This window comes from Pagrus major, chromosome 3 (genome assembly GCF_040436345.1).
Source record: "Pagrus major chromosome 3, Pma_NU_1.0".
NCBI classification, from domain to species: Eukaryota; Metazoa; Chordata; class Actinopteri; order Spariformes; family Sparidae; genus Pagrus; species Pagrus major.
Genome location: NC_133217.1, coordinates 19,324,371 through 19,339,072, shown reverse-complemented (window position 1 = coordinate 19,339,072; position 14,702 = coordinate 19,324,371). Strand labels below are relative to the sequence as shown.

The 14,702-nt window shown below is 39.6% G+C and overlaps 1 protein-coding gene and 1 non-coding gene across 2 annotated transcripts; both read left to right on the top strand.

Annotated features, from left to right (window-relative positions):
• The first annotated feature begins 1,127 nt into the window (after positions 1 to 1,127).
• sf3a3 (splicing factor 3a, subunit 3) lies at positions 1,128 to 10,352 on the top strand. Its single transcript, XM_073463482.1, has 17 exons — positions 1,128 to 1,327; positions 1,429 to 1,476; positions 2,143 to 2,195; positions 2,747 to 2,852; positions 2,965 to 3,037; positions 4,119 to 4,210; positions 4,304 to 4,386; positions 4,780 to 4,918; positions 5,006 to 5,074; positions 5,180 to 5,247; positions 7,220 to 7,327; positions 7,424 to 7,493; positions 7,639 to 7,803; positions 9,447 to 9,557; positions 9,740 to 9,830; positions 9,924 to 9,979; positions 10,074 to 10,352. The coding sequence occupies exons 1-17, from the start codon at positions 1,232 to 1,234 to the stop codon at positions 10,149 to 10,151; spliced, it is 1,506 nt and encodes a 501-aa protein (XP_073319583.1). The 5' UTR covers positions 1,128 to 1,231; the 3' UTR covers positions 10,152 to 10,352.
• A 4,277-nt stretch (positions 10,353 to 14,629) lies between these two features.
• trnav-cac (transfer RNA valine (anticodon CAC)) lies at positions 14,630 to 14,702 on the top strand. The gene has a single exon. It is a non-coding gene; the product is annotated as a tRNA-Val (tRNA).

Genomic DNA, 14,702 nt, shown 5'->3' with positions numbered 1-14,702 from the left:
ATAAGTTTTCCTCACTCGAATCGAGGGTCTAAGGACAGAGGATGTCCTTCACTGTACAGACTGTAAAGCCCATTGAGGCAATGTGATTGTGATTTTGGGCTATATAAATAAAATGCATTTGATTTATAAATAAAATTGATTAAATACCGACATATAAGACCGACAATCAACTATTTTGGCGTTTTGAATAGAAAAAGCTCATTTTGTAATGCGCCTCCATGTCCCGTTGGTAGTGTTTCTCTTGACAATACTATAATTAACTGTAATGTGACAGACCTCGCCTTGCCTATTTGATAATCACGAAATTAAAAATAACTCCCATAAATATGGATGAACAAACGGTTACATTTTATTATTTTATTATTATTTTTTGGTGCCACAAATAGCATACTATCACACACTCTAGTATCCTATATTTCCATCAAACGCATGTCTTTTATGTTTAGGCAGTGAATCCTCAGTTCCGATATTTTCTTTTGTTTGCCGTAACTTGACGGATCAGACCGCCTCCGTGCGCGCCCCCACGCGTATCCGCGCAGACTGTGCTCTCTGAAGCGTTATGGCAGGCCTTGATGGTAGTGTGGAGACCACAAAGGAAGTGCAAAAGAGAGGAATACAGTGAGGGCTTCCAATCCATCTTGTTTGAAAAGTCTGCAAGATAATAGAACCAATTTCCTACATGTTTAGGATTTAAAAACTCAGATGGACGGAGTCCTATTCAGTAAAGGACTTGTTAATGATGTCTGTGCTTGGTGACCTACTACTGTAAGGAGACCAGCTGCTCCATTATTCAATTCATGTAAACAGTTGGAATGAACAGTAGCTTTAAAACACCTCAAGAAGACCTAAAGATTTCAATTGACCTTATATAAATAACTGAATGAAGCCACTATTTCCTCCACATTGTATCATCCTAGTTCCATCTCTGTCACAGGTCTCGTGTAAACTAATTTATAAACATTTTACACACACTATGGTTCTATGGTTCTATGGTTCCATGGTTCCATGGTTCGTGGCGGGCAAGTGACAAGCGAACAAGTCCCCACTGCGGAACCCTTCATCTGCTCGATGTTTCTCTACGTCGAGTACAGTGACGGACGTTCGCCACTCGGACATGCGTCGTTGAAAACAAACGTATCCTGCACGGCGGGGTCGGCTTGATTTTTATGCTAAGCAGTCAGAATTCTTGTCTTTTCTTGTCTTTACTAAACGTCCGACACATTATTTAACTATGGAGACTATTTTAGAGCAGCAGCGTCGCTATCACGAAGAGAAAGAGAGGCTAATGGATGCTAAAACAAAAGAAATGTTGCACAAGAAGTCCACGGTAAGCTGTTCGCTTTATGTTAGCATTAGCATTATTGCTAATCAACGCCAGAAATATCTGCAAGTTAACTTTAAAATTGATATTGTTTCTTTTGCTGACAGCTACGGGAACAGATCAACTCTGACCACCGAACAAGAGCGATGTTGGACGTAAGCATGACTTTTGATTTGTTTTAAACAAGTGGCACCGGCAGGCTAAAGTTAGCTCTTCATTAAGGTACATAGGTAACCTTTCCTCAAGCCACAATGAACATGTTAGCTCAATGATATCATTTCTGAGGCAAAACTTGTAATAACTGCATTTAACTATATGTATGTAACTCAAGACTTGTGAATTTATATACATCGTTATATTATCTTATGCAATAGCATATTAACCCATAGATTTTAGAGGGGAATTTATTAGTGGCACCATCTCCTCCAGAGTGTTAGTTGCAGAGACATGTAGCTACATTATTCATCTTTAGCCTGTAAGTAGTTAACTCCTTAACACCACCTAAATATGACCAATATACAACAGTGCCAATTGGAAACCAGATATAAAAGCTTAAATTGTAAACATGTAGATCTGTCGTGTAGTGCATTCAGCAGAACACTCCGACACTACATAAGTGCTCTTCAATCAAACTTTGCAGCTAAACAAAACAGCAGTGTACTGTGAGATGTTTGAGGGAGAAGGGCAGTAGTCTGTTTGTTGAAACATTTGCTCCGTGTCAAAGACAGGAATGCAGGTCTGAGTTCAGCAAGGTATACGACTGTGTTTAATGTTCAATGTGAAAACAAATGAAGGCTGACAGTCTGTCTATCTTTTGACAGAGGTATATGGAAGTGAGCGCAAATCTCCGAGATTCCTATGAAGACAAAGATGGGTAAGTCTATGTGCCTAACCTGCTCCTCTGACCTGATCATGGTGCTTTGACTTGTTAAACACAATACCTGTTGAATGTTAAATTATTAATGTTAAAAACATTTCTCATAATAACCTAAAGCAACATTATGTAGAAATAGGCATTTTGTGCGATTTGGTGCCCCCCATAGTTTGAGTACAGCACCACTGTCGTAAATACAAATCCCACATCAGTAACAATTTGTCAGATGCAATGTAGGTGCTAACTACAAACTACAAAAATCACTACGTCATAACAGTGTTATGTGTTGAAAACTGGTATCTTGAAGTAAACTTGTATTTAACTGTGATCCTAACCTTGTAGTGCAGCTACATAGTGATATGGAGGGAGTGGCTGTAACAGAGACACTGTTCACCCAGTAACAAGACACTGTACCATCAAAATGATTTTGAAACTGTTATTTTAAGTAGAAAGGTTACATAATGTCGCTTTACCTTATTTTATGTTTATTGTGGATTATGCATCCAGAATCGTGACCTAATGTGTTAACGTAACCTTTTTCATTCTGACAGAATGAGAAGGGATGAACTCGCTGCCATCTCAGGACCAAATGAGTTTGCAGAGTTCTACAACAGACTGAAACAGATAAAGGAGTTTCACAGAAAGCATCCAAATGAGGTAGTTAACCACTTAGTCACTTAGTGACAGAAAATGGTCAAATTAGAATATGTAACAGAATGAAACAGAATAATAACAATAATGCTGTCACCTTTTATTTTTTTTTTTGTAGATTTCCATTCCCATGTCTGCAGAGTTTGAGGAGCTGATGAAGGCCAGAGACAACCCCAGCGAGGAGGCTCAGAGTAAGTCCAAATGCACTTAAAACATTCACAATTTCTTCTAAATAGGCTGTTTTACAATGCAAGATTAACCTAGCCAGTCTATCTTTGTCATGGCTGTCTTCAGCAAACCTAAACACCATAATTTAAGCCTCAATATTTTGAAGGAATTAAGATCAATTCATTAGCTGCGGTATGTTGTCAGTATCACTGAAAACTGTGGTCAAATACCTAAATTACCTGCTATTAATGATCATACATTTAACCTGTATGACAGTCTAGCGGGACAATATATAATCAAATAGAACATTGTCATTTGAGTGCAAATCATGTGCGGTATAATAAAATTGAATTTTCATTTTGTATAGAAAACTATTCTGTCAACAACGTGCCTCTTTTTCAAACTTTGTGAAAGTCAACCATTATGAATGTGATGATGCAAAAGTCATTAACACATACAGCAGTTATGAAGCAACAGTATCATTCACTTTGAGTCAGGTTTGAGTCCACCTGTATGTCCAATTTTCACACTATTATGTCTTTTTTCCACCAACTCCTGAAGCTCTTTAGCTGATAACTGCTTGACCATATTCACTACATATCGTCAATAAATGTGTAAAAGTTGAAAGGAGTTGTAGAATCAGGTGATCATATCTGTATGTTGATCACTACGAGAGACCCCTTCCACTTTTGTCACATTTTTATTTGATACACTGTTATTACAAAAATATTGATTATAGCTGCTTTGATATAAGATTTTATATGGAAAAATGACATGCTGCTTTTTGCACTACACCTCCAAAAACCTGTTCATTCAGTAGTTGACTACTCGTCTCTGTAGTATTTGTGGTTGTCACTTGTGAGCAGAATGTTCATGTCAGGATCTTGTAGGAATAGTGACTTTTTGATTTCAATAGACTTTACTGCTGAGGAGGCTTTCAAATACCAGTTTGCTCCGTAGCAGGTTAACTGACCTCCATTGGGATCTGCCCCGGTTAAAAAGTAGATTAGTTAAGACTGGTGCTCTCTGACTAATTTAGTAATCTGGGAGACAGGCCCCAGATCTATAATGGACAATTGAGTGAAATCTGTATGTCTTCTACAGACTTAGTGGAGTTCACTGATGAGGAAGGATACGGCCGCTACCTCGACCTCCATGACTGCTACCTGAAGTACATCAACCTGAAGGGAGCTGAGGTAATGATCCTTTTTAAAGGCTGCATAATTCAAACTGAACCTTCAAACGGAATGAGTATTTTATTAACCACGATCTATACTCTTCCTCTACAGAAACTGGAGTACATTACCTACCTGTCTTCATTCGACCAGCTGTTTGACATCCCCAAGGACAGGAAGAATGCTGAATACAAAAAGTAGGACCATTAGGATTATTCCCATCAGGACTCTCTGCTAACATATGTATAGAATTTAAACACTTAAAGTAGGATACACACCAATCAGTGATAACCAATCAGTGATTTGTGTCAACTGGTGTCTACCTAAATGCCAGGACCCAAGTTTCCCAAGCAGAATATTTGCATTGTAACGAGGTAAACGTTGTTATTCACTTCACTTCAGTCACATCAGTGGTTTTAATGTTCTGGCCAATCTGTGTTTATTCAACACTTTTAAGACAAGAAAATTAGCCCATCTATGCCAGGGAATACGATGAATCTCTAATATATATAAATAAAACCTATAAATGTGCAGATTGTTTATGTACTGTGCTATTGGACCAACATGTGATGTGATGGTGGTTTGTGCAGGTATTTGGAGATGCTGCTGGAGTACCTGCAGGACTACACAGACCGGGTCAAACCTCTGTTGGACCAGAACGATCTCTATGGCAAAGTGCTGTTAGACTTTGAGAAAAAATGGGATATGGGGACATTTCCAGGCTGGCCTGTAAGTTCTCTTGCTATGTTATTTATATAATACGATAGTTGGTATTTTAGATGTACATTACATGTAACCTGTTTGTTTCTATTGCAGAAAGAGACAAGCAGTGCTTTGACACATGCTGGAGCTCATCTGGACCTCTCTGCTTTCTCCTCCTGGGAGGTAACACACTCAGTGCTCATGCTTAAATGATCTATAGTTTAATATCGACACTAAAGCTGCTCATTCATACTTCTACTGATGTATTTTTCGTATTCCTTTCCACAGGAGTTGGCTTCTTTGGGTCTGGACAGATTGAAGTCTGCCCTCATGGCACTGGGACTGAAATGTGGAGGGTGAGTATGTTTGCATGCAGAAACAATAACAGACTATCTTATCTATTGGAAATGTGTAATGAAGTTGAAAAGGGATACTCAACTGTATGAGCTATGTGTAACGATTCTCCAAATCCACAGTTCAGATCTTGATATGTTGTTTTGTTTTTAATCTATGAAGGTAGATTAACTTTATAAAGTAGCTTCACATAAATTAACTAAGTATATAACAACAAATAAATAAATTAACTTTATTTCATTTACTGCAGAGGACCAGTCTACATATTAACTAAGTGCAGCAAAAAGTCTTCCATAAATTTGATTTCAATGGAATGAGATGCAACATTTGTAATTCATGAGCAGCCCCTGAATGCACCATGTAGAGCACAGTCGGTCAGCTGTTTACTATAGAGTAACTCCAACAGAACTTGGGTTAGAAACGAGAAGGGGTTTGAGGGGGTAGCAGGAAAAACTTCAGGAATACGGTCAGAAGTATGAAGCATATTCTCGGACTGGGGAGGTAGTTGCAGTCCCAGAAGACGGGACAACAACAACATGAGACTGTGGATGTGAAATCATGACTTCATGCTAGGTTTCAGAATTTTTTCAGGAATCTGGGAACCTTTTGAGGTACTTAATTGCTTAACCTCGTTTTCTATCACAGTAAGTCCCAGTGTAGTTCCCAAGCAGTAGTCCCTGTCCACTCAGAAGTCTCTGCTCTTGAGGCAGTCTGTTCTGATGCCCCCCAGTTCACAGCTCTTTTAAAACACTGAAGGTTTTTTTTTTTGTTCATTATACTTATTCATAAAATGCATTCTTGTTCTGGTCAAAAGTGAAACGAGTTTACATTTGAGGTTTTTACAAACAAAAACACACTGACACTATTTAGCTCTTAGTTGCTGAAGTATTCAATATGTTTGCTGGCTTAAGAGCAGGTTGTTTTTCCTAAAGATGTTACTTGAAATGGAGCGTCACAATTCTCCAAATCCACAATTCGATTTGACTTTCGCACTGACGGCTACGCTTTTTATGCTTGCCCTTACAACTGTCAACACATTTTTATGAGGTGCACTGGAACTCACCATGAAGTCCCTGACATATCCTGTGCCATAGGAAGCGATGTAGATTTAGAGAGTTTGACACATGCGCCTGAATGCACCATGAAGTCATTTGAGTGTGTTAAATTCCAGCAAAGACAGACAACAGAGGATAGAAGCATAGATAATTGTACGGAGATAAAAGACACCAAAGCACAACAGAGACGCTCAGCAGAGTTTTTTGTTGTCAGTAACTGTCAGTGTGGCGGAGAATCGTTTGAAATTTACCCACCCAGCAGAAAATTATGCCATCATTTGGTGCCTGGCGGATTTTGTTCTTACCAAACATTTTCAGTAGTTGTAGAAGCTGTGTACCAGAGGAAATGAGACGCATTATGTATCTGCGATTTAGGAGCTGACAGCATATTCTTGGGTGTAACATGCATCTCTGATCTCTTAACTACCTTCGTACCAGTTGCTCGTTTGTAGTCCGGCATACAGGCGCACAGGATAATTGTCTGGAAGCTCCATGTTTTGGATTGTTGATGCTGCATTCGATTTCGATAGTGGAAATTCGTGACACCCCTACACCTGATCTTACCTGGCACCATTGCTTCTCCCAAGCTGTCTTCTCCAATCCATAAACAGCCAAAAGCCAAGTAGTGATCACTGTTCAGTCTGGTATTGTTTTTTTTTTCGACAGCTCAGGTTTTGTTCTTGGACTGTGTTGAGGGCTGAGACGAATCAGCATTTTTCTTTTTAAATTCTAATCTTTTTGTCACTTGTCATTTATTTTTCTTACTTGTGTGAACAAAAAACAGCATTCATTTAGACTGCAGGCAAGGATGTGGGATGGTAATAAATATTGTTAATGTGTATGAACTGCACCGTCAGAATGTGCACAACAGTTTCACACTAAGGTAGGACAACTGACTGACTTAATGTATACTGGACAGGACTCTGGAGGAGAGAGCTCAGAGACTCTTCAGCACAAAAGGCAAATCCCTGGAATCACTGGACCCTTCACTGTTTGCCAAGAATCCCAAAGCCAAAGGCCCTAAAAAGTAAGTGGGTGTTAAAAATTCAGTGTAATGCTGACAGTGTCTTATGATAGGGCTCATTACATAATTCATAACAATTTCCATCTATCACTTCTGCAGAGACACGGAGCGTAACAAGGAAATTGCCTTCCTAGAGGCTCAAGTCTATGAATATGTGGAGATCCTCGGGGTGAGTCAGTATATCATCAGGCTAACTTTGCTGTTGGAGTCAGAAATGAAGGCTTGGAGCCAACATTTTGAGAAAAGTGTTACCTAGCTAACTGGTGAGAGATGTATGGTTTTAATGACAGCTGCTGATGTTGTTGCGGTAACAGGAGCAGAGGCAGCTGACTCACGAGAACGTCCAGAGGAAGCAGGCCCGGACCGGAGAAGAGCGTGAGGAGGAGGAGGAGGAGCAGCTCAGTGAGAGTGAGAGCGAAGATGAAGATAATGAGATCATCTACAACCCCAAGAACCTGCCGCTGGGCTGGGACGGCAAGGTGAGGACATGTACAATATCAACTGACTGTTTGTGGAGTGTAGGGACTGCACAATACCAAGTCTTAAAACTAATAGGGTGATCTGGCATATTGGGTTTAGTGTAACAGTGTTTTTGTGCGACTTCATAAAACATATTGCTGGCAGAGAAAGTCAACAAAGCAGTCGCATACAGGGAGAAGAAACAGAAAGGTGAGACAAGCCAACGTGTCTTTGGTTTAAAGTGGACAATAACAGTAACATTTTTTATATAACAACGTGATATTAAACTTTTTAGTGATGAGGAGTCTCCTTCTCAGGTTGTAAAGTACCAAGACTTTGGTTTAGTGGCTGCCCCCGCCCCAAAAATCAGATTTGTTTCCCACATCAGATCTGAAATATGGTGTGTCGGCACTGTTCATTCATACGTGATCCGATTGCAATTTTTTTGTCCAGACAAGACATTCTGATGCACACTCTGGGTTTGACGTTGATGTCATGTGTTGCCCTGCAGGTGACACAAAAGACAAAAATCTGATTTGAATTGCACTTCAAACCACCTCCAAATGTGGTTTGGATTGGATTTTCATTTTTCATATGGTTATTTGTGAATTGAAAATTAGTGTCAAATCAGTTTAGAGGGTAAAAACATTCATTTTTGCATTAAAAGGTCATAAATATAAATATGATCAGGTATAGTTTTTTTTTTTTATTTCGAGAGTGATTTAACACCTGCTTAAAATCTTTCTTTTGCTGACTTCCATTAGCTTACCCAAATGAGAGTGATGTCATCAGAGACAAATGCGTAACAAAAAAGCCGCATTGCGTTTTGAGGACATGGAGCTTGCAAGACATCATGCAGAAAGGTTCTAAAAATATTACAAAATGAATTGCATCATGGGAAGTGTAGGATCCAGTGTAAATTTGAGCCTGACCCCATTAGAGACTAAGGGTACGTGTCCGCAGGATCCGTCATTTCCATTCTTTCCATTCATTGTCTATGTATCCAGCTGTGCAATGTATTCTGGTAGCGTTGCGTTTCAAGAGACACTCCTTATTTGCATAAAGATGAGGTCTAGGCACCATGATGCAAATCAGGGGCGGCCAGCGCAACTCCTGCAAACTACAAAAACTAACTGTTGTTGAGTTAAAATGACAGGTTTGGCAACAACATGTTTTTTTTCTGACCTAAAATATTTTCGTTAAACTATTTTCGTAATATAAGAGAGTTTGTAGACGAGACGCCATGGTGGTCTGTTTGAAATCCAGGAGCAGACAGGCCAAGAGTGACGTCTATCCAAGCAGGTGCAGCCAGAAAGAGATGCAGGAAGTGTCCCAGAGTGCTGCTGGGAAGCAGCGTGGCCCCTCACTTCAAAAGGCCCCCCAGTGGACACGGACCATGAAAGTCCTGACAGCTCTGTATCTGCTGGTGTCATTCTGACATTTGAACGTCTCTGCAGCTTTAAATCACTGGGCCTCTTTGACGCACTATCTACCAGATATATTTAAAACGCTATTCGATCCTCCTGTGTGGACGTATTGATTTGCATTAAATCTGATCCGTTGGCTCTTTAACATTCTGGCGTTACACTCTTCCGTTTGTATTCTCTGCACATGTCTGAACTTTATTGTGTTTTTTTGTTGACTGCTGTTTTCTTCCCTCCAGCCAATTCCATACTGGCTCTATAAACTCCACGGGCTGAACATCAACTACAACTGTGAGATCTGTGGAAACTACACCTACAGGGGACCCAAAGCCTTCCAGAGGCACTTTGCAGTATGTTTGGATTTTATTTAAGGAGTTTCTATTATAAAGGCATTGCTTTACATTGAATCTTCTGACAGATTTTCCACTGTCAGCTTATCAGACTAAACAAAATACATTAACATAGTACATTAATTATAACATGAAGTGTGTACTTGTGCAGCTGAAGTATACTTTGTGCTGTATTTCTGTAGGAATGGAGGCATGCTCATGGTATGCGCTGTCTTGGAATCCCCAACACTGCTCACTTCGCCAACGTCACACAGATTGAGGACGCTGTCTCTTGTAAGAGTCTTGGACTTGTTATGAACATCTGGATTTTGAAGAAGTTTTAGAAGTCTGTCTCACTAAGTGCTTTTTGTTTATTTGTAACTCCAGTGTGGGCAAAGCTGAAGTCCCAGAAGGCATCAGAGCGGTGGCAGCCAGACACAGAGGTGAGTCCAAATGGATACTATCAGGATAACAGATTGGTGAATAATGTCTGTTAGTTAAAATTGACACAAAACTTGTTAACTTGTGTGTTTTCAGGAAGAGTACGAGGACTCGAGTGGAAATGTGGTCAACAAGAAGACCTATGAGGATCTGAAGAGACAAGGCTTGCTGTAGACTGAGTCACACAGAAGAAATGGAAAAACATCTGATGAGCGTCCTTTAAGATTAGCTATATTTTTTATCACCCACCTTTCTTTTTATTTGTATGTAGTAATGTTTTACAGGCTGTGCCCCGCCCTCCATTCCTCCCTTTGATAACTTTGTAACGTGGCGAAGATTGATCATTATAATAAACTGAGTACTTTTGTCACCGTGCTGCTTGTGTTCATCTCCTGTTTGCTTTCTGTCAGTGTTGGGACTTTACAGCAGCTGTGCACAGACCTGTGTGTGTGTGTGTGTGTGTGTGTGTGTGTGTGTGTGTGTGTGTGTGTGTGTGTGTGTGTGTGTGTGTGTGTGTGTGTGTGTGTGTGTGTGTGTGTGTGTGTGTGTGTGTGCACGCTCGGGCTTTGATTTATTGTTGCAGTTGACTCATAAGCATATTTTAACTGTCTTTATGTTGGCCAGTTTAGTACTGGGCTTTTATGGCAGCATTAAACACAAGTAATAAATTAAAATGTGCATTTCTCTTAACATAGAACATTTGAAGGTGCTGAATAATTGATTTAGATAAAAACAACTTAATAGCTCCTGCAGGGCTTGTCACAGACATCACAGGTCTGGTGCCAAGAATATAAAGCTGGCCTTGCAAAAGAGAGATATTTAATACCTGTAAGCATTTTCTCCTGTTTCTAGGATACATGATTCAATATCACTTGATGGTAACTGATTTATTGCAGCATATGCAGAGTTGATACCAAACATGAGGGTCTAATAACCCTTCTCACAGCTGGATGTGTCCTGAATATTTATTGGGTTGCCTTAAAAACAGCTTATAAATAATGAATGTTTCATTTTAAACTCACATCTTATAAGTGTAGTTTGAGATTGATAAGTAGGGAGACCAGGGGCAGCGATTACTCTGAAACTTCACCAAATAAAATAAACTTAGATACCTGTGCAGACTGTGTTAATGCTGTCAAAATAAATATAGCTTTTTGTTTGACCAACAGTCCAAATTACAAAGATAATCACTCTAAATTATAGGAACATTTCACCCAAAAATGACTATTCAGTCGTTATCTGCTTACCCCCGTGCTGACTGAAAGTTGCTCGCAGTTTCATAGTCCATAAAACATTTGTGGAGCTTTAACAGCAAAACAGTATCGCAGCGTGCTCCTAAACAACTGAAGCAGATGGTGACTTGTTTTAAAACATTAAAAGACAACCAAAGGAAAGAAGACAGAATTGCTCTGTACAGCTTGTCTGGTGTAATCTGAGCCTCCAGAAGCCTGAGATCACATATTAATCTGGAAAGATGTTATCTATTTACATCCATTTTATAACTGAACTCTTCACTGTAGCTGCTGAGCTAAAAGAGTTAGCACACACCCGTCTGAAGTGGCTGGCCAAGCCTGGAAGGTTCATCCAGGGTGTAAATATTGTCTTTTTTATAGCATTTCAAGGCAAGTTTCCAGCAACTTCAGTTGTTAAGGAGAATGCTGCAACACTGTTTTGCTGTGAAGCTCCAGAAATGATTGGTGGACAATAAAACTTCACCTGACTTTCTTTCAGCATGGGGGTGAGCAGATAACAACTGAATGTTCATTTGGGGCGACGGTTGCTGCACATCCTCACTTTTAGGAAGCTGGAATCATTAAATGTTTGGCATTTCTTACTACAGATACCATAAAGGATTAATCATTTATCAAAATAGTTGTAAATCATTTTTTTGCCAATCGTTATACTGGATATCATTTCTCAAGAATTTAATGGTGACAGGAATTAAACAATTACTGCCTTGTATGAGAGAAAAAATGATAAAATGAAGAACAGTAATGGTGGATGGATTGGAGGAACAAAGAAGCAGTTATTCAGTTCATTACTGCAGAACCATGCATGTGCAGATGATGATAATATGCTTAGTAATATGCATGTATGCACAAGATGATTGTCTCAAACAAGAAGCGTGGAATGATTTTGAGAAGGTTTTACAATGAGATCAAGTGACCGGCAAATGTTAAAAGAGCTGTCAGACAGAGGATCTGGATATTGAATATTTCAGATATTGAACATTAGCACAATATATGGCAAACACATTTATATTTCATGGAATACAAAACTCATCATCACTGTAAATCACAATCCAGGGAGCTCGCAGATGAAGTGACAGGCTCATTACCTGCTCCCACAGCACCCAGCTGCTCGAGTTTATTTTTGAGTTATTTGCAAAGGAATTGAAAAAAATCGAAAGAAGCTCCTTGATTGTGTGATTCAGCCAGTTTCAGATCAGTCTGGAGTTGAATGACTGATTGGTTTCATTTTCTAATTCTGAATCAGGAAGTAATCGGCATCTTATTCTTAAAGAGGGCTCATTTTTCTGCTGGCTGTATTCAACAATAATAACTGTATTACTTGCAAGCAGTCGCTGCATAAACTAAATTAGATGACATGATTTCCATGCTACAGAAGCTCCGATGTGTTTGTCATGTATGATTCTAACTAAGCTCTGTCACATGATTAATATCAACAGAGGGAGCTGACATGAAGGGGAAGAGCTCTGCACAGATTCACCCAGGGGACAATCTCTAGCCTGAACATGACAACAGAACTTGCAAGGTCAAGTCTATTTGTTAAGTCTACAAGATTCAAGGTTCATATATTTGTCATTCTACAACACAGGGGTGTACAATGAAATGTAAGTTGTAGTCCATTTATGCTACACAAGACAAACTATCTTTCATGGTGGTGTTGAGCATGACTTAAGGAGTCTCAGCCTGAGGAGAGAAGCTGCTCTGTAGTCTGGTGGCATGGAGGCAAATACTTGCGTATCTTTTGGCAGATGGCAGCAGGTCACACAATTTCAATACGAGTATCACATATATATTTAGGATAATGATGGGTAAATACAGAATACAGTACTGGTCTTTATAAAGCTGTGTCATTTCAAACATGTGGTTTTCATACAGTCAGTAATTTCAACATTAAATGCAATCCTCAGGGTTTTTTTTTTTTACAGCTTATCAAAGCCTGCAGATGGTGCTGCGTTACCATGATTTTCTTTTTACAATACATGATAGATTGTGTGTTTGTGTGTGTGTGTGTGTGTGTTTGGTTTCTTCGAGTTGGAGAAATGTTTTTTGTTGCAAGTGTGTAAAATATGTCATTTAAAACAGTTTGGGACATCCACAATACACTGTCTAACTAAATAAAACAAAGGGATTTTGATTTGTTTGCTCATTGTGTGTACGTACATAGAGTGAGTGCATTTTTTGTGAAGGTGTGTTAATCTATGCAACAACATGGAAGTAATGCATTAAGCAAACAACGAGGCCCCAGTGGGCTTACAGATCAGCACAATAATGTATCAGTGTAATACAGACAAAAGAAAAAAAAGCATTTGAGCAGTGTCACTTTGGTTTATTTCAGGAATAATACATCAGGCTAATACGTGTTGATGAAGGTTCACTCTGTGTGGGAGTGTCCTTACAGAGTCGTTAAGGACACATGGGAGCTCTGAGTTTCAGAGTTGTTAGGGCCACTTGTGGGTCGTTGACCCAACTGGCCTTCATGTGGGTTGCTAGGGCTAGATGAGTCCAGGTGTGAATGGTTGTTAAGCTGTCTGGGGAGGGAACTCAGTACTGCATTGTAGGTGGGTGATAAACTCACACGTGTCCTTAACGACTCTGTAAGGACACTCCCACACAGAGTTTAAAAGCCTGAAACTCCCCTCCAGTTAGTTAGAACTGAAGAAGCCTTTTGGATGAGAGGTGAAACGTCTTCAAGGAACTGAAACAAGTCCAGTATGGGTCAAATTACTTTGGGTCAAAGTAATATAAATATGTTAACCTTTGAGGAAATCACATTTTATAATAGTTACATCTGATTTTAGTTTTTTAAATTCTGTCTCAGATGAAGGCATCATAATCAGAAGTCCTGTTCTCCCACACCTGCCTGCAGCTGCTTGGCCCTGGCCCCAAAGCCTGACAACATGTTCACCCTCTGATATCCATTGGTGACGTAGTCTTCCTGGAGACTCCTTCAGGTCTGCTAACACTGACATAAATATACTTACTCAACTTTAATGTAACAACATTTACTCCTTGAGAGCCGTAATAAATACTATAGAGCAGTTCTTCTGTATGGCCCTGCTACCCTCCAGATGTCTTCAGCTCTGTCTGTGGTAACAACGGGGTCTGCTTACTTTTATCCAAAAAATGGGGAAATAGCGCCACCGAAATCCTCCTTGTGGCCAAAATTATATTACATCCGTAGGGGTAAGAACTACTATAGAGAATGAATGAAAAAAGTAAAAAAATATGGCATTATGGCTCAAATCGCGGTTGGAAACAATGACATCACAAACTAAAAACATAACTTTTCTAGCTCTACACTTTGCAATTTGTGCAAAAGATGTTATAATGTATTATATTGAAGCGTACATTGCACTGTATGCTGTGCAATATGACGAGTGACGGGCAGCCATTGCTTCATCCGTTTCCGTAGTGTAGTGGTTATCACGTTCGCCTCACACGCGAAAGGTCCCCGGTTCGAAACCGGGCGGAAACA